Source organism: Lemur catta, chromosome 15 (assembly GCF_020740605.2).
Source record: "Lemur catta isolate mLemCat1 chromosome 15, mLemCat1.pri, whole genome shotgun sequence".
In the NCBI taxonomy this organism is placed as follows: domain Eukaryota; kingdom Metazoa; phylum Chordata; class Mammalia; order Primates; family Lemuridae; genus Lemur; species Lemur catta.
Window position 1 is genome coordinate 35,841,070 of NC_059142.1, and position 27,479 is coordinate 35,868,548.

Sequence of the window (27,479 nt, forward strand, 5' to 3'; positions counted from 1 at the left end):
CTCGCACTCTCAGCAGTGTTTGACTCCAAAGCTTCATGTTGTGTACTCTCTTCACCCTTGATGATAACCTTTCCTTCTCCTGTTATCTCATTCTCCCTCTTCTCTTGTCCCGATTTCTGCTATCAGGAGTTCTTTAGATGCTGCTTAAAATGTAGTCTCCTGGTGCCTGGTTAGAAATGTAGATTATTGGATCCCTCCCCCAAACTCGCTGAATCAGAATCTCTGGCTTTGGGGTGGGAAGCAGTTGTCCTGGGAAACTGTGTTTTCATAAGCTCTTCAGGCGATAACTTAAGCACATACACTGAAGTTTGAGAGCCACGGTAATTCAGACTCAGTGCGTATGGGGTGGAACCCATGACTTCCACTCTGACTAGCCTGCAGATGACACTGACGCTGCTGTCTGTGGACCACACTTTGAGTGGTTCTGCTTTACATTAATACCCGTACATGAAATAATGGCCAGCAGTGAAAAGCGTTACTGGTCCTGAAGGGACACAATCAAAATCTTAGCGAAAGAAGTGAGTCATTAATGGTGAAATTTTAAGCAATAGCCACCAGGTTTTAAGAAAGCATGTTTTGGCAGAGGGTGGACCTGGAGTCTCTGAAGCCACGCTGTGTGTGATTAGGTTTCTTCTCGCATATAGAACCAATCCGAGCTATGGATCATTAAAGAGAGAGTGCAGTATGGGGAAGGGAAAGCACTAGACTGGGAGTCAGGAGATCTGGGTTCTAGTTCTTGCCCTGTCATTGAGAGTGCGCCCACGGTTAGGTCCCTTATCTCTCTGATTTTTATCTATAAACTGAAAAAGATGAGAGCCATACAATCTCTAGCATCCTTACTTCCCTTTTTAAAATTACACAAGATTATTACCTTAGCAACAATTTTCTCTTTAGATGAGTAAGGGAGTCTCAAAAATATGGGAACCCCAAGTACTCAATGGAGAGCCCATAAGTACGTGGCCCTCAGGTACACTGCGAACCACTCGGAAAGTTAGGCCGGACTGTAGCCTTCCGCCACACCCTGCTTAGCTTAAGGCTTGGGCATCCAGGCTCTGAGCTAGATCTTGATCTCTCTCTGTCTCTCTCTGTCTCTGTCTCTCAGCTGTGGTTTTCTATTCTATAAAATGGGGATGACAATGACACCTAACTGAAGGGGATGTTGTGCGGTTTAAAAGAGTTAATACGTGTCAAGCGCTTAGGACAGTGTCTGGCACGAAGGGAAAAAATAAAAATCATTGGATAAGTGTCAGGGACTATTACAGGAGGAGGAGGAGAGACCACAATCCCTGCCGCAGAGTGGTTGAATTCTCGAGCCCAGGCTGCAGGTCTCCCTCTGTCCTGTAGGTGGCGCCTCCCTTCGTTGAGCGAGCTACCTGCGTCCGGGAGCACTTTGAGAAGTTGGGAGATACAAGTTTCGTTACATCTCTGCTCTGGGATTGCTGGGGCGGAATCTCTTGCGATCCCCCGAAGCTTGTGCCCGGAGCAGCCAGGTTTTGGGATCCCGTCTTCCTTCCTGGAATGCGTTGAATCCATTTGTCGCTGCACCCCGCCCGCTGTCACCCGGGAGGGAGCCTCCCCTGCACATGCCACCCAGGAGGGTTTGCCCTGGGAGGATTTCACTGCCAGCACCTGAGGCAGGGAGTTCAGTGGGAGTTTCTTTCCTGCTCGGTTAAAATGACAAATTGGTACATGGGCGCTTAATGAAAGATGCTGGAAACGTCCGTGGAGATCAGAAAAATCGCCTCTCCGAGCTGACAGCCAGGCCATCTGCATTCCCGCATTCCTATTAATTCCTTAACAATAAACGACAGGAGCGCCTAGAGGGTTAACAGCTTAATTTAATCTCTGAGATTCCTTCCTAGAGCATCCAGAATTAGAAAGGCACGTACAAAACATAATCTGCACACCTGATTTTTCCCCACTTGATGTGTCTTTGGGGCCAGTCACGCCCATTTCTGACACATCTCCACACAGAGCTTCTACCTCTCAGGCTGATGACTGAACGTTCCCCACAAGGCGCTCCTGGGCTCTTTCAACCATGTGACTGGGCTCCAGGTGTCACAAGATTTGGCTTCTGAGCAGCTGCCCCACATGTTGGTTTCCATTATTTTCCCAGGGCCTTTTAGGGACAGGGCAAATCCCTGGGTAGATAGAGAAAGGTGGTGCCCCAGGTGGGAGTGAATTTCCTTCTCTGTTGGGAAGCAAAGCAAAAATGGTAAGAGGTAGGTGGTGGCAGCAACCAGCCTGGAAGAGCTATCAGGTCTGGCTTTGAGAGTCCCTGGCAGATTGAGAACTATTCTTTGGAGATGCCCGATGCTAACACCAGTCCTGTCATTTTATGGATAAGAAAAGTGAGACCCGGAAAGGTTTAATAGTTTGTTTAAGGCCATCCATATACCAGGTAATATCAAAGCCCCAAAGGAGGATTCAGGTCTCCTTACTCCTGGACAAATATTTGATCCACAGTAGGATTGGCAAATAGATTTCATCTTACGTGGTAACTCTCGTCATCGGTTGGTAGGGACTGCCCAGGGCCCTGTGGGCTTCTCAGGCTGTGTCCAGGCTTAGCAGGGAAGGCCTCAGTGACCATTTGAAGACGTCTTCTAGGAACAGGGAGAGAGCAAAGGTGCCAGATATTTGCTATCCTTGCATATTTCAGGTTGTTTCCTTTGGGGTAAGGCATTTAAAAGCTCTATTAAAATGAAAATGTTATCTGGGAGGAGTAATGCATTAAGCCATTATCTGTCATTAACACCTTGACTAGAATGCATTGAAGATTAGTTCACTGTCCTAGCACCTTGGCTCAGGCCTGTAATCCTAGTGCTTTGGGAGGCTGAGGCCGGAGAATTGCCTGAGGCCAGGAGTTCAAGACCAGCCTGAGTAATAGCGAGACTCACCTCTACAAAAAAATAAAAAATTAGCCGGGCATGGTGGCACTCACCTGTGGTCCCAGCTACTAAAGAGGCTGAAGCAAGAGGATTGCTTGGGCCCAGGAGTTTGAGGCTGCTGTGAGCTATGATGACATGACTGCACTCTAGCCCAGGCAACAGAACAAAACCTGTTAAAAAAAGAAAAAAAAAGAAAGGAAAGAAAGAAAGAAAGAAAAAAAAGATCAGTTTCCTAGCTGTCTAGCATATCTCCCTGAGGAAACGAGAGTTTGACCCAGTTAGGGACCAAGGAAAGGACACAGAGCCCGGCCCTGGAGAGGTGCAATATTTGGGGGCTCAGTGCAGCCAGGATTTAGACTGAAGACACTAGATATCTAGTGGAAGGAAACCTGAGGAGTTGAGTTGGGGGAAGATGTGGCCCTGAAGACATTGTTGCTCAATTCTCTTTGGCTTACCTTATATAACATATTTTCTATGAGTCACACAGCTTGATCCATAATTTCTCTGCCCGTAAAATAAAAGAGTGTGAGCTTCTTTTTTAAAAAATACCAGTGCTTGGCTTCTACCCCAGGTGAACTGAATCAGAATGTCCAGGAGTGGGACCTTGTTCCCCGCTAGCCCCAACACTTTTCCATAGAACATACTGATCCTGACATTAGTCATTATACCACCTGCTCCTTATCCACACTCTGACGTATTTTCTACAGTTATAATTATACAGGTTTTGTGTCATGTTGTAGTTTTAATGCGTCAGAGTGCAGAAGCAGGTAGTAAAAAGTAAAAGCCACAACAGAAATTGTTACTGTCTCACAAAATGGGAAGCGTAGAGGTCCTATTTTGGTTCATCAGCTGAAAAATGCTGTGACTGACCAGGATTCCTCCATCCCTTCATGTTTCTTTCCACTCTCAGCATTCGCTCTGGTCTCCAGGCTCCCATGGTTGCTTCGGTCGAAGAAATTATGTCCTTATACAACTATGTTCATAGACACGAGGGAAAGGGTAGGAGCCTCATGCATACTCATATCACCCTAGAAAAAAAATGTCCCCAGATAGCTCCCAGTAGTCTTCCTCTTATCTCTGACTGGCCAGAATGGTGTCACGTGACCTGCTATCATCTGAATGTTTGTGGCTTTCAAAATTCTTAAGTTGAAACCTAACTCCAATGCAATAGTATTAAGAGATAGAAACTTTAGAAAGTGATCAGGTATGAAGGTGACGCCCTCATAAAGGAGATTAGAGCCCTTATAAAAGAGGCTTAAGAGAGCTTGTTCACTCTTTCCACTATGTGAGGATGCAGCAAGAAGGCACCACTATGAAGCAGAAAGCAAGCCCTCACTAGACACTGAATCTGCTGTCACATGCCCTGGGTTCGAATCCTGGCTCTGTGACCTTGGGCAAAGTACTTACCATCCTTGGTTCCAGTTTTCTTATTTGTAAAATGAGGGAGGAAATTATACCTGTCTCATGGAGTTGGGAGGATAAAATGTAGTAATGCATGGAGAGCACTTAGTAATTATGGCAATTACCATGTATACTTCATCATACTCTTGAACAAGGGAGATTGCTCACTTTCTGGCATCTGTGTTTTCATCTCCAGATCCCCAGACCAGTGGTGTGTATCTGTCCTTGACATCCGCAGAGTTCTCTAGTGAGCCTATATCCCTAACAGACAAACTAGATTCTGTTGCTGGATGTGGGAAAAGAAAAAGGTATGAATATAGTTATGAAGTGCATATCGATGGAACAAGCGAAATGTGTGAGTACTGAGGGGATGCCAAACAAAGAAATCATCAACTGGGCTGATCATATCAGGCTGGCTCCTGGCAAAATTTGACATTTGACATTTGGTTAATGGGCCAATATCCCTAATATATAAAGAGTTCTTACAAATCTATAAGAAAAAAGAAACAAATATCCCTAAAGAAAAATGGGTAAAGAGTAAAACAAGAAATTTACAAAAGAAGAATATGAAATCCACATTTAAAAGTTCATTCTTACCAATAATCAAATGAAAATTAATTAAAAGAATATACCAATTCTGTCCACTTGACAAAGGTTTAAGAGGGTTCTGAAAATATAACACTTAATGTACTAGATCAGATTAATGAGCACTTGGTATTCATTCCCACTATTTCTGATATGCTTTTTTGTACTGCAGAGGCTGGAGAACGAAATACTACATCTTCCAGGCTCTCTTGGAGCTAGGACTCTGCATGTAAATTAGGTTGCACTAATTAAATGCACTTTCCTGAGATTTGGGCAATGTGTCTGCTCCTGTCTGGAAGCTTTAGCCACGACTCCTTTGGGTCAGATCCCTTATACTGTTGAACCCTATGGAAAAAAAATAAGCCTCACAATAACTGACTTGTGGTGCTTTAAATAAATTAAAAAGCTAGTTTCCTGTATTTTAGCTCAAGGAAATAAAGTATTTAATTCCAGTTCTGGCTCTGGCTTCATGGCCTTGAGCAGGTCACCTTTCTCTCTGGGTCTCAGTTTCCCCATCAGTACAGTGAAAGATTTATTAGACAGCTCCTGCCACTTCCAACAGCTTAGCCCCATACCAATCAAACACACTGCTGACTCCTTTCTCCTTGGGAGAGCCTGTCATGCAGGTGACCTTAACTTGGCTGAAAGATCAGATCAGACTTGTGTGGCAGATCAAAGTTCATCTCTTTGGTCACCTCTTTTGGCCACAGTAAAGACCACATGTACTCACAGTGCTAGTATTTATGTGCTTTGCCATTTTAGTTCTATGACTCTTCCACACAAATGGGTGGGTATTACCGTTTTGGGGGTCCTTAAAACTCTCCTGTCAGCTATTTCCCCACTGCCACCCATTCTGAATGCTGGCATAATGAGTTCATCATTAGAAATGGCTCCATTAGGTCAAGGAATTGTTTCTAGTTAAAGTAGAAATACATTATCAAAAGAAGTAATACATTAATATATTAACCTCAGCTAACCTCATTAGCACTTATTGCACATGAGGTTAGCTAACTGGTTATCGGTTTGGAGAGCAGAGAGCAGATCGAGAGGAGAAAGGGAGCCTAGGACTGACAGTTTGATGGGAGAAGGGGTTCCCAAGCAGGGCAAGATGAGGTGACGTCATACAGAGGGACACACCGGGAACCTTGCAGTCAGCATGAGCGTGCTTCATTCATTCATTCAAATTATTAAGACTCCATTGTATTCTGGGCACTACGTTAAGTGTTGTGGATACAAAGATGAATAAAAATTAGTCCTGGTTCCTAGCGAATGTGATCTAGTTGGGGATGGGGAGGATCTAATGTAAAATGGTCAAGAAAGTATTAAACACACACAGGCACACGTATATATCTTCAGTGTGTGCACAAAAGAAGGAGTGGTCAATTCTTCCTGGAGGAATCAGAACAAATTTTATGGAGACAGTATTGCTTTCCTTCCTGGTGTGAAGAAGTGCTAACAGAGGAGGCGGGAGGGAGGATGAACAAACTGCAGCTACCTTATAATTTTTATCTAGGGCCAGCCTTGGTAAGAGAAGTGAAAACTCTTCTTTGTGATTGGATAATGAGGCAAAATAATTTTATAGAGGAATTGGAGGCAGAGTGCCATTTGAATCCTTCCACCTTTGGAGAGCAATCTGCCTACCGAGCATCTGAAGCTCACCAGTAGTGACACGGGGCATAGCTTGTGGTGGCTGAGAGCACGGGCTTTGCTGTCACACTCCCTGGATTTGAACCCTGGCTCTGTGACCTCGAGCAAAGTACTTACCATTCCCTGGTTCTCGTTTTCTTGTTTGTAAAATGAGGGAGGAAATAATACCTGTCTCATGGAGTTGGAAGGATTAAATGAAGTAATGCACGGAGAGCACTTAGTAATGACGGCAATCACCAAGTATCCTCTGAGATGTGTTCTATGAAACAGAAATCACCTAATTCAATGGTGGAGCCTGGTAATTTTAGCTCCAGTTCAGTACCTTTTAACTCATTGATGAAACGAACAGCCACTTCATGGTGTTCCCAGCATATCTTTTCTATAACCCCTTTGCCTGCCTCATATTCCTATCCAGTTCTTTCATATTTATGACCATGCCTTCCATTCAGAAAATTCAGAACAGGAAAACCTGAATGTGTTGAACATATACTTTCTAGGGTTCATTATTCATATTACAAAATGATTATCTGCTTTAAAGGAAAATTAATCTGTACATGGTTAATTTCCTATGTACCTGCAAAACTGAATGCAGAATATAAAAATTTTATTTTATATACATCTTAAAACCACAGAATTGTGAAACCATAAAGAGGGAACTGGTATTAGAAATCATTTAGGCCAGTGGTTTTCAAATTTTTGTGGTAGCAATCCTATTTCTTTCTTTTTTTTTTCTTTTTTAAGAGATAGAGTCTCGCTCTGTCGCCCAGGCTGGAGAGCAGTGGTGCGATCATAGCTCACCGCAACCTGGAACTCCTGGGCTCAAGTGATCCTGTCGCCTCAGCCACCTTAGCGAACAGTCTTAGATTTCTTAGATGCATGATGCAGATGAAAGCAGAAGTTTGCTCATTGAACCAGAATGGGGAGGAAGGCAGCACTCACTCCTCTGCCCTCATGCCCTGTCCCTTCAGAAGCCCTCTCAGGAACCCAGCCTAGGAATTCTAGCAACATAAATTTGAATTTCACTGACCCCATTCAACAATCTCATTTTGTATAATCCTTTTGTAAAACTTGGTACTCCTATATTTCTATAGATTCAATTGTTTTATTTTCTTTTTTAAATTACAGGTTCCTTGAGAGCAGGAACTTTTTTAATAAAAAAATTCTTAGTCTACTTTCTCTGTATGTAAGTATTTAAGGCCTTGTTAAAATCTTCCTATTAGTACTGGAAATGACCGGAGACTATAATCATATATAAACATCCTTTATTGAATCTTTGAAAAGTGATTTCACGGAACCATAGAATTTTCAGCTTGGAGGGCCCGCAGAGAACACATACTTTAACACTCTCATTTTCTGGATGCAGAAACTGGGGCCCAGAAAAGTGATTTGGTTGATGTCATGTCGTGAGTTAATGGTAGAGCTGGGACAAGCGTCCTGGATGCCTGCTTCCTGGTTTAGTTAGGGCTGTTTCAGCTTATAACAGGAGGCTGCCCTTATGCTGCTAGAATATTACAGATTTGTATTCCTGAGAATACACTTCAACTGCCTATCAATCTCCTTTCTTTTCTCAATAGTTAAGCCAGAGAACTATCTTTATTATCCATGGCCTATGTTTTATTATGTGTAATTTTTAAAATAATAAAACATTAAGAAGTACTGACATGAAGAGATGTCCATGATATAGTAAATGGAAATGCAACTATTACATGGAGGATGATCCCATTTTGTTTACAGCTTTGACTATTTCCCTATGGTTTAGCTGGATGGACATGTTTTTCTATGATCACTCTTGACTGTCTAAATGAACATTCAAGTATTTAATGACATGATAACCACATCTGTTAATTTCTGTAAGTTGAGATTCATGCTCTTATAACTCTTGCAACAACCATAAGAGTTTTAAATTTACTTTATCTTATTCCTTTTTAACTATTGTACAGTGTTGCATAGTATATATAGGCATCATAACTTATTTACCCAACTTGTTATTGACAACATTTACATTATCTCCAAATTTTTAAAAACCTGCAGTGAACTTCCTCAGACATATATCTTTTGCTCATATGGGAGCATTTTTGTGGGGTGGATTCCTAGAAGTGGAATTGCTGGATCAAATTTTGAGATACTGTATCACATTCATTCTCCTATTTTTCTTTTGTTGTGGAGACTAAAATGAATAAACTCTAGCATCTGTACATAACATTGTAGTTTATTAAGGTTTTCACCTACACAAAGTCATTTGGAATTTTTAACAACTGTGGGTTTACAGATGGGGAAAATGAGGCTTAGATAAGTTAGTAGTTTGCTTAAGTCTTACAGGTAGGAAGGATAGAGCCAGATTTGAAAGCTAGGTCTTCTCACTCCAGGTATAGAGCTAAAAGTCCACAGTGAAAACAGAGTAATAAAACCATTAGCATGAGAACAGGAAAGTGAATACATTCTCTTTGGGCCGCAGAGACCACGAATTTGGGCTGTTGGTAGATATTAGCTGGATCAAAATGCCATCTGGCCTCACCCTGATGTCTTGCTGGAGAGAGCACCAGCTTGTCTGCCTGAAGCCATCTTTGCAAGTCTTTCTTTCCTGCACAGTCTCCCAAAGGAACAAGATGTCCCTTGTCCCTCTGAGATGGCATGACTTTGCTGAGAAGTGGATACTTCCAGATTGACAGTGTCTGAGAGTCCAGACCTTAAAATCATCCTGAGACTTGTTCAGTTGTAGCTCCAGAAACAAACACTGCTACAGTCTGCATGCAAGAAGAGGTACAAAACAGTGTTCAAAAACCATTTGTGGCCCAGATGCAGAAGAAAGGAGAAATGCTGAGATGTGCTAATTAGACCCACTGGACAGGGCTTTATGAGCAGAAGAGGTGTATATATGTGTGTGTGTTGAGGGAAGGCAAAAGGCATTTTTTGTTCTGGAGATGGCAACTCTGTTCTGGTGACCTTCCTGCTCTGCTCCAAGGAGCTGCCTTTCAACTTGCCAGAGGGTTTCCAGCATGGACTGGGCCCCACGAGTGGCTCGTGACAGTAAAGATATCACAGGATAAACATCCGTTTTTCCTTTCCCTCCCACCAAGGCCCTGCCATGCTAACTTATTCAAACTTTTCAAACTAATCATTGATGCTAAAGCAAATATTAAGGCTTATTTGGGACTGGGCATGGTGGCTTATGCCTATAATCCCAGCACTCTGGGAGGCCGAGGCAGGAGGTTTGCCTGAGGCCAGGAGTTTGAGACTAGCCTGGGCAACATAGGGAGACTCCATCTCTACAAAAAATAAAATATTTAGCTGGGCATGATGGTGTGGACCTGTAGTCCTAGCTACTTAGGACGTTAAGGTGGGAGGATCACTTGAGCTACAGTGAGCTACAATCCCCCCACTGCACTCCAGCCTGGGTGACAGAGTGGGACTCTGTCTCTAAGAAGAAGAAAAAAAAGTCTTATTTAGTTTAATAGACTTTTTTTTTTTTTTGAGACAAAGTCTTGGTCTGTTGCCTGGGCTAGAGTGCCGGGGCGTCAGCCTAGCTCACAGCAACCTCAAACTCCCAGGCTCAAGCAATCCTCCTGCCTCAGCCTCCTGAGTAAATGGGACTACAGGCATGTGTCACCATGCCCAGCCAATTTTTTCTATGTATATTTTTAGCTGTCCATATAATTTCTTTCTATTTTTAGTAGAGACAAGGTCTCACTCTTGCTCAGGCTGGTCTTGAACTCCTGACCTCGAGCGATCCTCCCGCCTTGGCCTCCAAGAGTGCTAGGATAACAGTCATGAGCCACCGGGCCTGGCCTCAATAGACATTTATTGAGCACCTACTATGTGTAAGGTGAAGCTAAACAATACACAGTGATCTCTGCAGAAAGACTAGGGGCCTTCTGTAGCACCTCCATTCTCAGCCACTCAACCCTACACAACCATAGTATCTCTTGGGAGCAGATGTTCCTGATGTGGGCAGAGCAGCGTTAGCAAAAGCCTGGTTTGTCACACACCACTGCCATGAGCCCTGTGAGGGGGTCTCAGCAACTTTCCCTGCCTAGGCTATATTTGGTTCAGCCTTCTCTTCTGAGACCCCCGTCCCCAAGCTGCGTATTATGCTAGCAAAACCCAGAGAGATTTATTTGGTGACCTTTCCGGATGCTGAATCCAAGCAAGGGGAGGGAGAAAATCAGCTCCGAAGCGGTTAATTTTACTGGCTCCTAAATTGATAAGCGGTGGGACGTCAGTCTGAAATGAACTCGCCTTGTTCGACGGGGTTCTAAGACAGCGGAACTCAATCAGAAGCGGGCCGCACGGTTCAAGGCTGCAATTCATCCCGCTGTGCCTCTGAAAAATGGGAGGTGACAGTTCATTTTGCCAGTGACAGTCTGTCGGTCTCGCTCGCTGCTTCTCCTGTCGATTGCCTGGCTGAGGTGAAGTGCGGCTGGGAGCACTTCGTTTGGTATTCCACTCAGCTGAGCAGGATGGTCCCAGGACCCAAAGTGTGCAAATCTTACTGCCCCTGCCGCTCGTCTTCCTCCCTTCTCGGAAGCGCTGAGCTGCGGGTGCATGACTGTGGGTCCCAGGCGCTGTCTTCCCACTTCCTGTCCCTCACCTTTCTCTCCAACTTCCACTTCCGGTGGACTGGGCTTCATCCTTTCTCTGGGACCTTGTGAAACAAAGCCATCCTGCTCAGAAGGCTCCCAGCCTCCCAACAGAGGACTATGGGTGAGGGGAGATACGCACAAGGGTACAGAGAAGGCACTGGTGCCAGTGGGGCACGTGGGAACACCAGACACAACCGGCTTGGCACACCACCTTCAAAACCGCAGCTTCAGTTTTTGAGGAATCATCTGAACAAAGGCAGAGAGAGAGGGAAAGAGAAAGGTGACCCTATGAACGCGAGCACTTAATCCCGGACTGTCACCCTTCCCTAGTACTTACTACTTCTCTGAAAATGACAACATACATTTGAATTAGAGCTCATGTGTCTTTGCTAACTTTCCCCATTTTGGTAACTGTACTGGGTGTTATTTTTAAGGGAATGTCCTTGTTCTTAGGAAATACCACTGAAGCTTTTAGGGAAAAGGACCATGGTGTCTGTGATTTACTCTCAGATGGTTCAGAAAAAAAATGCAAATTTATATATAGAAAATAATAAAGTAAATGTGGCCAATGTTAATGATTGATGAATTTAAGTAAATGGTATACAGGAATTCTAGGTACTATGGTAACTTTTCTGTAAGTTAGAAATTATTTCAAAATAAAAAGTATATTTAAAAAAAACCCAACAGACCATGCAGCACTTACTAAATATGCATTTATTGAGGACCTACTATACACCAGGCATAGTAAGTGCTGGGAATACTATACAGAACAAGATAGGAAAGATCTAGACCCTCAGACAGCTTACCACTGGGAGGAGAAGACAGGTGGTAGGTAGATAAGCAATTATAGGTGCGACGTGAGTTTTGAATGGCAGGTGCTAAATGCTACAGAATTGTACAAGAGGGAAACATAACCCAGCCTGGGAAGCCAAGGCTGGTTACCAGAGAAAATGAAGTTGGGATTTGAAGTATGAGTAGGGGTTAGCTGAGTAAAGAGGAAGGGAGTGTTGCAGACAGAGGGAACAGCACATGCGACAAAATGGAAGTGAGAGAGAGTGTGGCTTCTTTGAGAAACTGAAAAAAGTCTGTTAATGAAAATGACAGAGAGTAATGGGACCATTCAGAAGGTGAGGCTGGGGAGATAAGCAGGCCCTGATGGTGGTGGTAAGGGTGGAGGCTTGTTAGCTATAGCGAGGAGTTAGGAAGTGTCATATTGGGAAGGAACTAAAGTTTTAATTAGGGAAGGGGCATGAGCAGATTAAAAAAAAAGATCACTAGCTATGGGGTTTTAAATGGTTTGGTGGGGCATATAACTAGAGGACTAAAGGTGGGAGGTGATGGCGGCTTGGATCAGGATAAGGCAGTGGACCGGAAAGAAGCAGATCTTTTGAAAGATATTTAGCAGGTAGACTTGTCAGAGAGAGAGAAAGGAATGGAGGATGACCTCCCAGGTTTCCAGACTGGGCAGTTAGATTATCCATGGTTCCATTTACTGGCCTAGGGAAGGTGGAAGGAGGGAGAGGCTTGGCCAAGAAGGGGGCAAGTTTTTATCTCTGTGGAATTTGAGTCCACTTTATACATTTGATATACAAAAATGCAACACTGGATGTAGCATAGTCCCAGTCAGGCTGGAGCTAAGGTTCCAGTCAGTGGAGTGAGGATCTAGACGCCTTATCTAACCACATCCCTGATTTTCACAGGCAAAGAATTTGAACCTTTCCTATAGGGATTCAGGACTATACAGGCAGATCTGAAGAATAGGGGATGAGATGGATAGATTGCTTTTCTGTTCAGCAGACCTATCTACTTCCTCTAGAAATAGCAGCCTGTGTTGTTTAAGAGTCTCCTCTCCCCAGTTCCACACATTGGCTTCTGTATACCATCCACCATGGCCACAGCTGACTCAGATTGGGCCAGTGACAGCCTGCCCTATGGCCTACTGGAGTATTAACAACTTGGACTGACATGACAAAAACATAACTGGTTGCCTCCTCCTTCTTCTTAAAACACTACTAGAAGGAACTTCACTGCACATGCCTATCCTGGCCTGGAGTCCATGGTAACCCCTGCGCGTTGGACAGACCGTCATGTTTGCCACTCTGATGATGCTAAGCTTGGTGCCAGCGAAATGTGTCACTTACAAGATGTGTGTTACCACTTCTGTAATTAAATGCTGTAAAAGGATACTGGAAAAGACTCGGAAGTCTCCACTTTTTGAGATCATGGAATTCTGGCATGTTAAAGCTGGAAAAAACCTTATTTCCTCATTTATAGTTGAGGAACTGGGTCCTTTAATAAAAAGAAAAGACAATTAAATTACCTGTCCTAGATGGTTTAGTTACTCAGCAACCAGAAGACAGAACGCTAGGCCAGATGTTCTCCTGGGGTTCCTGCAAACTCCATTACTCTTTGATTTCATCATTCAGTGTTGGACACCAACCAATAAAACCCCTGAACAATCAGGTTCCGGCTCTCCTCAATGTCCTGAGAGAAAGAGAGTGGCTGGGGTGGGGACAACTGTGTGGAAGCCCACAGTCCTGTCACTTAACTATTTTCATCTTGAGAATCTTCCCTTCTTTGGCATCAGCTGACACAGGAAGTGATAAAGTCATTATCTGTAGACTCAGCCAAATCACCACTTCCTGCCTCTAATGTTCAACAACCACTTTTGAATCCTCCCCCCACTTCCCCTCTGTTTTGGTTTGAGGTTCAAAAACACCAAGGATGTAAATTAGTCCTCAGCTGAGCAGAGCGGGGGCCCTGAGGCCCTTGTGGTTCTGCCGTTAATTTGCTGTAACTCCAGCACATCTGGCCTAGGCCTCAGGTTTTCCCCTATAGGTCATGGGGTTTCTAAAGTTCCTTCCAGCTCTGAAACTCTGAGATTCTTTGTTGAGATTCTGAAAGAAGAATCTTGTGGACCAGCTCCCTCTGGGAAGAAAAATGTTTAATGCAGCCCCATGAATCAATCTCTTCTTAGCCCAAGCCTTGTTTTTTATTATTTATTATTCAGAGCATTGTACCAGAAGAGTGATAGAGTCAGAGAAGCAGGATGACTGGCAACTGAAGTCGCTGGTGTCTCATGTGAATTAGAAATGGAGTCAGAGGATGCCAACATCCAAGTGGCCAAAGAAGCTCATTGCTGAGGCTGAGCAGAGTTTAAGCAAAGAGGCTGTGGGGTCCTTTGATGCTCCCACATTTCTCTCTGAGCCTCTGTTTCCTTTCAGTTTAGTGCAAAACTCTAGTCTCCTACTCTGGGCTGGCTTAGAAAAAACTGCATCCTGGTTTTGTTTCCAAATCAGGATAGAGGTGAGGAAGTCCTGCTGTGGTCCTCCAGAGGCAAGCCCTCTACTCTCCACTGGCATTGTTGACACCAGTGACTAGCACTGGTGAGACAGAAAGCTCACTTCTGGGAACAGGACTCCACTGGGGGTGGCAGGATGCCCCTGTGAAGCATTATTTGGTACCATCTTCTCCTGGGGACTTTGGAAGCTCTCAGCCTTCCCTCCCTGTGTGTTTTCTCCCTGGGGTGAAGATGTTGAAAGTTGGAGATTAAATGACTTGCTCAGCATCACACTGTTGGGGGCAGAGCAGGATGAGAACCTCGGCCAGTCTTTCGAGTCCTTGGTCAGGCTTTCATGCCACAGCTGTTCCTCGAATAAGGGACAGCCCCACTTCCTGAGGATGCTGGGCAGGGATGCCAGGTATTGATATGACTACCATCCCAGTCTCCAGTGACCTTTTACATCCTGCAAGCTGCTCAGACAGTGGAGGAAGACGCTGTGGGACAGAGGGGATTGCCATATGCAGAGCTGCCCTGGCGAAGATAACAGGTTGTCTGTCAACGTATGAAGCCTACATAGGGCCCGGACCACAGAGCTTCCACCGGAGAAGAAATTAAACCTGTCTTGCACACCAATCCCAGTGCTCTGATTACATTTACAGAGGTCATGGCCTGCATTCTGTCACCATGGAAACCTCTCAGACTGCCAGGGTGTTGTCTGTGTGTGTGGTTGATATTTAAAGGCGAAGTCACAGGCCGCATTGCTGAACTATCAGCTGCCAGGGGCAATTGCTCTCTTCCATCAGCCTGGGCCCGTGTCCTGGTGCTTCATCCCGGAGATAAGAGGAAGGGGAGGAGATGAAGAAAAGGGCCCACCTGTCCCTCACAGCCAGGTCTTTTTACTAGAGCCAGGTTTATAGGGAGGAGGGCTGGGGGTGGAGGTGCTGGGATAGCAGATGAGGGGAAACCAAAAAATACCCCAACTTTGTTGGAATATAAGCATGTTCTCATAGGCGCATGGGCCCTTGTGTTGAGTAGGGCTGTCATTTTTTCTCTGATACCTTCTCCAACTCATGAGCACTTGTCAGAGTGGCCAGATGGAGCTGAGGAAGCCCCGTTTGCCTGAATGCCCTTGGTGGTTTCGATTTTGCACATCTGGTAGCTGTGTGAATTATGCTGATAACAATACGCTTTATGAAGGATCCCTACTTCTTCCAAAGACCCCATAGCACTGTCCTGGAAAAAGCTACCAGGGAAGTGACTTATCAGGAGTCCCAGGTGTTGGAAGAGGTAAATAACACCTGATTCAACAGAGTAAGAAAAGAACACAAGTGCTGACTCGGCTTGTGACCATCAATTTTTTCTTTAGTCTCAAGACAATTATTTCCACACCATTGAATGGAGTGTAGATGACACGGGCACCTTAATAGGCTGAGAGCAGAGGCTGTTTAGAGGAGATTTCAAGCACTGTGAGCATAAAATGAACATGAATATTCTGCAATATGCATCTTACAACTTGTCATTAAGTGGATGGCCTCAATGATGTGATGCAACAGGCTTTGATTGGAATATTGAGCTCTGAAAGAGGAAATTCTGCATAATAGTCTCATGATGCGGAATATCACATATTACTCAATAAGACGTGTCATTGTGTGGATAGTGCAGAGGCTAAAAAGTACAGCAGCAGATCAGAACGGCTGGATCCACAAGTCACTTTTCTTTGGGAATTTACGGTCACTCCCTGAAGCTTCTCAATTGTCCTTAGGAGTGGAACACGGTATATCCTGAAATTACAAATCAGGAAGTGAAGTGGAGCTGTTTGATTTAGTTTCTAATCCTCCAATCTATGAAGACCTCTTTATTTTCCTCTTATGGTTTTCTTTCTTATTTCTCCACTTCTTTGTTTTGTTTTTTTTTTTTAAATTCGGTTTCTCATTCACTTTCTTCTTTTCCTTTTTTCTTTCTCACCAGTCTTATTCATAGGCCATCACCCCTCCCACATATTCTCCAAATCCCTTTCATGCCCTATGACCACCCTGCTGTAGAGCCTGTCCCTGCTGGCAGCTCTCTAGACTAAAGAGGCTACTGATGCCTGGGATATATCTGCCTTCTGATTGGTTCTTTCAGGTCTGTATTTATAGTGGAAACTTGATTTCTGCCACAATGAGAAAAAAGAGGACTTAATATCTCATGCCTCCCAGATCTTCCCAGTGTGTTTGGAGAACACTACTACCATACTAGAATAGATGGGTCAGAGAGGAAATCTTTGGAGGTGGGCAGGGAGAGTCTGATAACCCCAATTTGTTAAAGCCTGGTATCAAGGAAACCAAGGCCACGCTTTTCATCTCTTTAAAGGCAGGTTAGCTTCATAAAGAGGAAAACTTTCATCCTTGGAGACCAATGACACCTAAATCTTGACCAGTCTCTCCTTAAATATATCTTTAGTGAGCAAGGAAGATCAAATGAGAGATTATGGATAATTTGCGTACATATTTATTGAGCACCTACCAGGTGCCAGTTTTTACAAGGAATGCAGAGATAATAATCATTAAATTTATGAAGCAATTTACCATGTTTTAGGCAGTTATAAATACTGCATATATTAGTTTTTTGGATCTTCACAACAGCATTGAAAATACTGTTACTATTGCCATTTTACAGATGAAGAAATTGAGGCACAGAGAAAATAAGTAACTTGTCTAAGATCACAGTAGGCAAGTGGCAGTTTTGAGCACAGGACTGTCTGACTTTAGGGCCACTATAATCTATCACCTCTTTGATGTGATCAGAACAATGCTTTGGGACATATACTCTGAAGCTTATATGAGGGGTGGCATGGGATGGTAGGGAGATTGGATGCAGGAAGCTGGGTTGGAAGCCATTTCAATATCACTTCTCAAGCAAGATGTTGAGAACCAAACCCAGAGTGGGGACATTCAGGATACAAAGGAGGTAAGGATTCAAAAGCCACTGTGAGAAGGGAAGACTGGAAGGCTTGGTAGCTGTTTGGAATAAGGATGGGGAAGGGTCCAAGATGAGTTTTGCATCTTGAGCCTGAATTACTGGGAGAACAGCAATTCCTTTATAACTGTTACAATTTACAAAGCATATGCTACATGCATACATCATCTTATTTAAGCCTCACAATAACCCTATAAGGTAGGGATTATGAGCTGCAATTTACAGATGAGGACCCTGAGGCTTATAGAGCTCAGCCCAGAGTCTTAGAGCGGGTAGGTGGCAGAGCCAGAATTAGGACTCGGGTCTTTCTGATCTGTGGGCCCATGTCCTGTCCACTGAGTGCTGTTCCACTCAATTCTGAAGGCAAGGAAAGAACATATATTGAGGACCTAAATGTCATTGTAGAGGATGTCCATTAGGGCAAAGGTATTTTCACCTGCTTTCTTGCATGGAAATAATCAGACACTGCTGTTTTTACCTCTGACTCCAGGTAGTGCTTCTGTTTGCATTTGTGAATATTAGTGATTCTGGTCAGATTACACCAGTTCCTCTTAGTGTGCGTATCCTCCAAACAACACATGTGCAGCACAGGCCAGAGCTTTCTACCAGATTCTAAATAACGGCCCCTTCTCTCACCTTGAGTCCCCCTACTCCAGCCCTGAATTCTAAGATCTGCAGTAAAGTGAGGGAGAAGAAAGGGTAGACAGAGATGAAGGAGTTTAGGGAGATTAAACTTTTTTACCTTTTGAAATAACAGATGAAAGAAAATGAAAGAAACCCAGTTCTACTTTAGAAAATTGCTGTCCCTCTACCTTCGGTCTTCTTAATCCCCTCCCCCAAACAGCTACTTCTTCCATATAGTTTTCCAAAGTTACATATGCAAATATCCAGCCTATGAAATTGGCCTTAGCCTCATCTGCCTCTCATGCAGATTAACCACATAAACTGCTTCTGCATATCACTCAGAGAGTGCACAGACTTGCCTGGCTGCAGCTGACACATCCCAAATCCCCCCAACCCCCCTTCAGATTCCCAAAAGAATCAATCAAAAACAGAGAATGCCAGAGTCAGCAACCTCTTTGGTCTTTAGGTCCTCCGCTGGGCTCAGCAGTGCCCAAGGGGGATATCTAATATGGTCTAAGGGATAGGTAAACAAGATACCAAAAAAAAAAAAAAAAGAGAGAGAGAGAGAGAGAGATCAGGGAAAATAATAAGGTGAATAATAGAAAAATAAGATATAGAACAAAGAAGGAAATGTCACTATTTAGATGGAGGAGGACCAATAGTGACTGTTTCACAGAGCTGCTGGGTGATCCCTAGGTGGTAACTATCTCAGGTATTTTTTCAGTTCTGCAAGAGCTTTGGACCAGATTCTAATGCCAACACAGCTCCTGCTGAGCTGAGGGGCCCTGGGCAGAGCACCAGCTCTGTTCCTCATCTTAAACTTGATCCCCTTGAAGATTCTTTTGAGTTTTAATAGTTCCTCATTCTGCTCCAAGCCTATGTCTCATTGAGAACCTGCTTATGGGAATATTCCCGGATACGATATGAGAACCTGCTTATTTTGTTGTATGTATCAGGACAGAGAATCTAGGAGTGTGAGCTGGAAGGGAAGACCATCAAAAGTGCATTTGTAGGCCGGGCTAGGTGATTTACACCTGTAATCCTAGCACTCTGGGAGGCTGAGGCAGGAGGATCACTTGAAGTCAGAAATTTGAGGTTGCTGTGAGCTAGGCTGATGCCACAGCACTCTAGCCCAGGTGACAGAGTGATACTCTGTCTCACAAAAAAATAAAGTGTGTTTGTGTGAGTGTGTGTATAATAGGACCCTCCTAAGTCAAAGAGTTAGCTAATTAGTAAGAGCAAGGCTTCTAGTAAGCCACAGAACCCTTGCATTTTAAGGCCAATAAAATGATGCGCCGAAGTTAGCATCTTATGTCCACCTCCCCTGCCGCTGAGGTGGCATGAGGCTTGGTTTCTGGGGCCTTGCAAAGCATGCAGTGAGCCTGGTCTTGGCACTGATAGGATGCATCATCTCTCCTTCCACATCCCTTAATGAAGTGTGCAGCTCTTGTCCTCATTAGGCCCCAGCATTGTCAATAAAAGAGTCAATAAACCTGGTTGATGGGTTGGGACTGAGAGGCTGAGAGGCAGTGGCCGCACATCCATAGGGCAGACGTCAGCTCCGCTACGTATCATGACCCAGTATCCAGGGATCAATAACCAGCTCGGAACAAAGCCTTAGAGCCTGCCCTCCGCAGTTTCCTCTCTAGACCCCCTTCACCCAAGGCAGAGCAGTGCCAGCCGGCTCCTGCTTTGTTTGCAGTTGTTCCCACTTCATGCCATTCTGGGTGCCAGATGCTTTTGTTTCTTCCTGATTGAGCCCTCTGGACACCCCATGGATGCATATTTAGTGAGTGCTCACCTGGCATGAGAATATGTAGACAGCATCCCCAAGCAGCCCAGAGGCCAACGTGGGCCCTGTTTTCTGTGTCTTCTGTCTGCTGACAGTGTGTGAGGGGTCCCCGTGGACAAGGCAGTATATTTTCTGCATCTTGTGCTGCCAGACTCCATTCCTGGCTGCTCTGCATCTCTTTAGATACCCTTATCTTATCTAATTACAAGGAATTTCAGATTAATTTCTTGGCCTCTACTCCAAAGGACCTCTTATCTGTGAGGGCCTTGTATTTTAACCTTGTCATTCTTTTGTTGTTTGCCTTTAAGGGGCGGGTGGCTAAGAAGGGGATGCTAAGATCTTGCTGGAATTGGGTCTGGGGGGAGGGGAAGAAAAGGGAGGCAGACCTGGGATTTGTGTATTCTGCTCCATCCCCCTGCCTGAGTGTGGAGACAGCTGGCTGCTTTCTTCCATGACAGCCACATGGTACCCAGCCACACAGAACAGGACCCGGGCAGGGACTCGGCTGCTGCCAACCTCTCCAGATCTCTTTGATATTTCCGACAGAGCAGTAAAGGACTCTTGACTATCACGTTTTGCCTTGCCTCTCTTCACCTCCTCTAAGACTCCTTCGGGTGGTTTCCATGACTACCCCCAATCAGATTTGGCTTCCTGGGAAATTGGATTTCAAAGAAGGACAAGGCTTCAAAGGAATTTGTCCATTTAACAGAATGTCATTAGGAGTGAGGCTGACTGCTGAAACAGGGTCCTCAGATGATTAAGGAGGGGCTGTGCCCATGTGTGGAGGCAAGTTTCTGTCTGCAATGAGGAACCTTGATGCAACATGACAATACCATATTGGAATCTGCCAGTCACCAACCACATGCTACCCAACTGCATCTCCCTCTACCCCCATCTCTCTAAAACCCAGAGATTTGTGTGGGGAAGAATGCACGCAGGATACCTACATTGTGAGTTTTTGCTGTTTTCTTCAGGATAAGTAAGCTATGACAGGTGGCCTGCAAGGAAGTGCAATTACCTGGGTTTATTGCTCTTTATCAAACAATTCATAGCCTATATTAGCATGTGGCACAATATCCCTGAAGAAAAAGAGGAGGTTATCAAATTTGCTTCCATTTCCCAGAGGGAAAGCAAGGCAAAGTTTGGGTTGACATATAGGGGTGAGTTTGTTTCTCCTGATTTTTTTTAATGATGGTTTTATATTTATATTAAAAAATTGTGGTGATAGTACAGAGAGTTCCCATATACCTTCCCTTGCTTTTTTTTTTTTTTAACATGACATAAGTATTCCAAAATGATTCCAGAGCAGCTACAATTTTATAGGGGGAATGGTGAGATTGGGAAAAATGTCCCGGGGATTCCTGGTATTTGCTCTGAAGCCTAAAAGAGGCAGCCTGCCTATTGCTATACTTTCCCAGGGCACGAAGGAGGATGTGCAGGAGCCAGATTCCCCAGAGACTCATGCCAGCCTCTGTCCCCTCACCCCAATTTGCTGCAACTTGTAGGTGGGTCATGTGACCCTAAAACTAAGCCACCATCCCTTTTCAGATGGCAGGATGTGATCAAAGCCATTGCACTCCTTGAAGGATCAAGCCCCCAATCTTGCAGTTGTATCTCCAGAGGGGAAACTATGCCAGGAGGCAGGCACTGCTACCATGAGTCCTGTACTGTTTCTTCTTGCTGCTCTCACCCCATCTCCTAGGTTGAGTCCGTCATTATCCCCTGAGGCTGCTGTAAAACCCACTTCACCTACCTTCCCTGTGTCCTCTCTTACCATTCTCAATCTTTCTATATATTAAACACCATTTTTTTTTTTTTTTTACAAAGAAGGCAAACAATAGAGGTGAAGAAAGATGTGCGAGGTCACATACCACATAGGAGCTCTGGTTAGGTCACTTCCCAGTTCCAGAGTTGCCAATGGATCCCCAGTACCCACTCAATTGAGTTCAAAATCTCCATTCTGACTTTGAAGTCCCTTCACGATAGAGCTCTAATTTGTCTTGACAACAATAGTCTCCCCAGCCAGTGAAAGAGGGCTACTAGCTGTTCTACAAGCAGGAGAGGGCTCTTCTATCTTTGTTTACTCAGATCCTTGTACCTAGAAAGTCCTCTCACCCCTTCCAAGATGACCTCAAACACCATGTGCACCTTTAAAAACACATACATCCACTGACACATCTCTCCTTTTCTTATATTAATCTCCCTTCTTTCATTGACCAAGCACTTTATACCATTTTCATGGCAGGTGACCTATTGTGCTTTAAAAAGAATTAAACTCTTCATTTTGAGATAATTGTAGATTCACAGAAAGTTGTAAGAAATAATACACAAATGGCCCAGTGCAGTGGCTCATACCTGTAATCCCAGCACTTTGAAGGATCGCTTGAGGCCAGGAGTTTCAGACCAGCCTGGGCAACAAAGTGACACTCCATCTGTACAAAAAATAAAAAAAATTAGGCCTGGTGGTCCATGCCTGTAGTCCCAGCTGCTCGGGAGGCTGAGACAGGATTGCTTAAGTCCAGGAGTTCCAGGCTGCAGTGAGCTACCATGGAGCCACTGTACTCTAGCCCGAGTGACAGAGTGAGACCTTGCAAGGAAAGGAAGAAAGGAAGAAAAGAAAAGAAAAGAAAAGAAAAGAAAAGAAAAGAAAAGAAAAGAAAAGAAAAGAAAAGAAAAGAAAAGAATACAGAGGTACCCTGTGTACCTTTACCCAGTTTCCCCCAAGGGTAATATCTTGGCCCATTATTATAGTGCTATATCACAACCAGGACATCCACACCAGCTGTACTCAGAATGAGAGGGAGAGAGCACCTCCCCGTGATCTTGTCCTTCACTTTCCTCCCGTTATCAGCTCTTAGAGGGAAAGAGCTCTGTTCTCTCCCCCAGCTCTCTCCCCAGGTTTCCCCTTCCTTTCCTCACAGCCTTTTCAGCCTCAGGGAGGCAGGGACACTTTAGCTCCCTAGGACCATTGCTGCCATGCCACTCCAATTCTCCTAAATGTTATGGCCTTATATTATTTATTGGGACTTACTATCATTCCCTTTAAACAGGGTGGCTTCCCCCGGGGTAGTGAACGTTCTGTCCTCTTTTCTGGATACCGAGGCGCGAAGTGGATGGGCAGCTGAGGGATGCCACGCAGCGCGGGGACTAATCTCTCCCCTGGATTCAGCCTCCCCCGTGGCCTTTTTAACTTGCCGCCTTGAGGCCAACTGTGCAGTTCTAGGGTGGAGTCTCCAAGAGCGGCGGTTCCTTTGAGTCGTGTGAAGTCTTTTCTTTTAGTGGGGGGCCCGGAGGGAGCACCTTTGGCCTCACCTGGTGCGGTGCTGCCTGAGGCCTCAGTCTTTCCACCTCTGGGCCGGCACCCGCGCACAGGCGCCCCCAGGTTCCCCGGCCCGCCGCGCCCCCCACCCCCGCCGCAGCCCTGCCGCCCCCACCCACGGTGCCCCCCGCCCGCTGCGCGCGCCACTTCCTGAGCGCGCCCCGGGCCCCGCGGCCCCGCCCTGCGGCAGGGCCAGGCGGCGGCGGCGGCGACCGCGGCAGAGGTACAGGTGCCTCCGAGGCGCAGCCAGGCCGTAGTCCTCCAGCCTCCGGCCTTCCGACCAGGGCCCACGCCCCTTCTCCCGCCTCACACTCCGGCCTCCCTCCCGCCCCGCCAAATGCAGGCCGTCGCCCTCCCTGAGGAGATCTGTTGGCTCCTGGAAGGTAACACCCTGCCCAGCCCCAGGCCCCCAGGCCCTCTCCGGAGGTCCCTCCAGTGCGGCGCTGAAGGCAGGAACTGAGACACCAGGCTTCCTAGGCCGGGCATTCTCCTCAGCTCCATCACTCGCCTCCTTCTAGAACCTCAAGGCTTCTGGAGTCCTCAACCCCCTAAAGCCGGCTTTCCATCCTCTCACCTCAGGATCTCTTTCTCTCCCGTTAATCCCACGTTTTCTTTTTCCTCATGGCCTCAACGCCTCCACTTAACGGCCCGGGCTTCTGAACTCCTTCAGGCCAGGTGCGTGGTCCCCGGTGCCACCTCGCCGGCTCTTCAACCTGTCCCTTTCTCCGCCGGACTCCTCCACATCTGTAGGGTCTCCTGTCCTTCCTCCTCCCCGGCCGGGACTTCCTCACCTCTCACAGAAGACCCAGCTCCTTCCTGCTTAGAGGTCCCTGAGGCTCTCAAGGGGCCTGTGAGGGTCCTGCGGGCCAGGGCGGTGGGTGAGCTGAGGTGGCGGCGGCGCTGAGACCCCCGGCCCTGCCTGTACCAGCCTGCAGACGGCCAGGGGTCTCGGTGACCGACTCAAGGCGGGCTCGCGCTCAGCGTTACACTTTCTTCTGTTCTAGAAGTGCCCTATTACGGTGTGTTCACCTTCACCGTACAGTGTCTAAGCAGTCCTTTACAGAGTTAAAGCCATGCTCACTAACCACTCCACGCTAGTAGGCAGTATCATCTGCTCCTTTCACACTCTTCATGGTGAAAGTAATTTTTCCTTGCTTTCCTGTAACTGACCTTCTGGGGAGGATAGAGGGTCTGGAATCTGCAGTTGCATAAAGGTCTCAGGAGGAAGCTGTTCAGAATTAAGCCTTTTGGCATCTAAGTGACATATCTGACACATATTTAACAGATGGCCTGCTTTGAGCAGGTCATACTTTTGGCAAGCGGTATTCTTTTTCAGTTTCTCTCAATTTAATTGGCTTTATATCTGCATTACCTTGTTATCTTGGTATAAATGTCTCCTAATCAAATATTTGGCAAGCTCTGGTCTTTGCTTGTAGCACTGTTTCCATTCTGGATCACTCCTACATAAAAGCTGTCAACTAGGTATTTCTTTTGAGGTGGGGTTTCCAAAATCCATTTTCCTTATGACCCGAGTGAATCTAAACTTTAGGAGTAGAAAACTATTTGCAGGGTAAAAGAGCATTATCTAGATGTCCAAGAAGTAATCCAGCCTTTCTCTCTGCTGTTGGTTTCATATTAGGCTCGTGGAGGAAGGTTGTAATTATTTCTGGTTTCTAGGAGAGAAGGAACGAACTGTGGCAAAAAGTTTAACTCTGCCCTTGCATTTAAAGATATAAAGTGATTCTTTTTATTGTTATCTATCATTCAATGAGAGGAAACGTATTTTATAAGCTTGTTAAACCACACTTCAGTCTGGTGTGCAGGCTTGGTAGAAAATTCCTTTTTATTTTCAGAGGCTTGCAATGAAATCCACTCCATCGACATTTTTGATGTGCAGTTCTTTATTGTTCAAAACTGACACTTTGGTAAACAACTCATTTCTGCACCTGCCACCTTCCTTTAGCTTAGATTATTTTCTTGTTAGCTGACTGTTTTTAATTGAAGTCTTCAGATCTCCTTCTAAAGCAGAACCTTTGTTTGCTGACAAGTAGAGCAGGGTATGAATGGAGATTAATTGCATGTCACATAGTTCTGTATCAAACTTGCTGTGTCTTAACAATCTCTGTTGGTGCTCAGGTCTTTAGAATATATGGAGGAGTCTGAGGTTAAATTATAAGGAGCTTCGTTGGTTACTGTATTTCTTTAAGGCTTTTTAAAAAAAGTTTGCAATTAGAATCTGAATCTGAAGCAGAGAAAAAAATGGAAAGTGGGATTCAACCAATGATTCTATTGAAAAATGTTGGAAGAATATGTTTTTGAAAGGTTCCCGTAATAACATATTCGTTATAAGTGGTATTTTTTCTGGAGCATAGTCTCTGGTATAGATTAGCAGAATTATTCATTGTGTTACAAATAATTTGCGGATATTAGAAACCCAAAATAGCCATCAATTTGTCATCTGTTGCTATTTACTTGTCTCCCCCACCACACACTTCTTAAGGTTAACTATTGACAATTAGAAAATATATAGGTCCTGATCTCTGTATAGTCACTCTGTGGGAGGGAGTCACAGGATGTGAGACTTTAGTGCTGCCACATGGCTGTGGGGGTGGAGTTTCCACAACGAATTACTGCTTTCATAAACCAAGGCATAAGCATTTGCACAGTGATTTAACACTGGCCATCATAGCTATAACATAAGCATTTATTTATTTATAACTACACCGGCATAAATGACAGGGGCATTCTTTGACATAACGTATGAGCTTTTAAAAATAAAGTATGCAAAGCATTGTGAAAGGTTTATACCAAAATTTTGCATAATGAAGAAGGGAATAGAAATTTTGAAGGTCTAAAATTAATTTTGTTTAAATATAAAATTTTAAACATTTGAAAATGTTTCATTCGACTTAGAAACGCCAAATCTAGGTATCTGTTACTGAAATTAAAAGACATGAAGTAGCATATGCACAAAGATCTATCCAAAATGTTCATGAGTTGGGAAGGTCAGGGCCATGGTTGAATGAATTATGGGGACATCCGTTTTATGGAATACTTTGCAGCAACTAAAAAGGAATTGATGGATCTATTATATTGGCTTGAAAAATGTTCATGGTTTTTAAGACTAAAAGATAAAATGCATGATAGTATATGTAATATCCCATTTTTGTTTGAAAACAAAAAGCAAAACAAAAAAAACCTCTTATGTAGTTTGTGTAAGCCTAGAAAGAAGTAAAAAAGCTGTTAACATTGGCTTCCCTGGGAGAAGAGTGAGAGTTTAGGGAAGAGAAAGTTATTAATTTTTATTTCATACCTCTTTGTGTTGTTTGAATTGTTCAATGACCATGTATTACTTTCTTTATTTTAATTTATTTTTATTTTTTTTCTTTTTTATACCTACATGTGAACAAACATGTATTACTTTCATAACCAGGAAAAAACAACCAGTAAGATTATTTAAAAGAAAAAGGAACAGAAGACAAATAGAGGCTCAGAGAGGTCAGGGTGCTAAAAGGCTATTAACCATGGTTGTGATTATATTTTTCCCTTTATAGCCTTGGGGGGGGAAGGGAAGATGGGAAATTTTAAAAAAATGCTCTCTTGGATTTTTGGCAAATGTCAAAGCAGTGAGAGGCTTCTAGAGCAACTCAGGAAATAGCTTCCTCAGACAGACTCTGTCAAGCTCTCATGTAGAAATAGTAACTAGTCCCCTATCAGCAAATAAGTATCTTAGAGATAAGTAGAATGAAGGGCACCTTCTGCTTTATTGAAAGAGGAGGAAGTATTCAGGTCTGTTTTCAAATAATAGGGCTTCAGATGTAGAAGTTATCTTTTTGTTTTTGTTTTGTGATAACCATGCTGAAAACAAAAACAGTGGAGTACTGGCAGTTTGCATAATCTTTGTCCCACAGATATATACATAATCAGTCTCTTCTTCCTGCTTTTTCTAGCCCCATTTCTGAAGTCATTTCTGAAGCAAAAGAGGCAAGTATGAAGGAGGTGGAATAGATATTTCTTTGGTTTACAATTTGCCCTGTGTGATGGAATGGGGCCTACTGACTTTATCCTGAGAGCTGATAGGTTCCAACTGCCTCTGTTGTACCTAAATTCTGCTCATGGATTTAAGCCAAAATGACATCAACAACCTGGCTGCACGTAGTACCAATTGCTGCATTAACGTTGATTCTGATATGCCTATAGTTACATATTTTTAAACTTTCTTGGGAAGAAGCAGTCATTAATCATTTCCTTCCAGATTGTTCTCTAGATTTGTATTGGTCAATGCAGCCAACCATAAAATCCTTTTCAATATAGTAAAACTCCAACTATTGGGAACTTGCAGGAATGAGTTGCTCTGGATAGCTGAGGAGATTCTCTTTAAGCACTCTAACTTTTTATTATA

The 27,479-nt window shown here is 44.4% G+C and overlaps 1 protein-coding gene and 1 long non-coding RNA gene across 7 annotated transcripts in view; one reads left to right on the forward strand and one right to left on the reverse strand.

Moving 5' to 3' along the window:
• Positions 1-10,526: 10,526 nt before the first annotated feature.
• On the reverse strand, positions 10,527-22,133 carry LOC123620768. The gene is made up of 3 exons (XR_006728933.1): positions 22,114-22,133; positions 13,422-13,585; positions 10,527-11,347 (listed from the first exon to the last, which is right to left on the reverse strand). It is a non-coding gene; the product is annotated as an uncharacterized LOC123620768 (long non-coding RNA).
• A 1,135-nt stretch (positions 22,134-23,268) lies between these two features.
• The window catches only part of SKAP1 (src kinase associated phosphoprotein 1), a 251,697-nt gene continuing 247,486 nt past the window's right edge, over positions 23,269-27,479 (forward strand). For all 6 annotated transcript variants that reach the window (XM_045526284.1, XM_045526286.1, XM_045526285.1 and 3 more), the window contains exon 1: positions 23,269-23,460. In XM_045526284.1, coding sequence (XP_045382240.1) covers positions 23,415-23,460 — 46 coding nt within the window. In that variant the 5' untranslated portion in view covers positions 23,269-23,414. The remainder of the gene's footprint in view (positions 23,461-27,479) is intronic.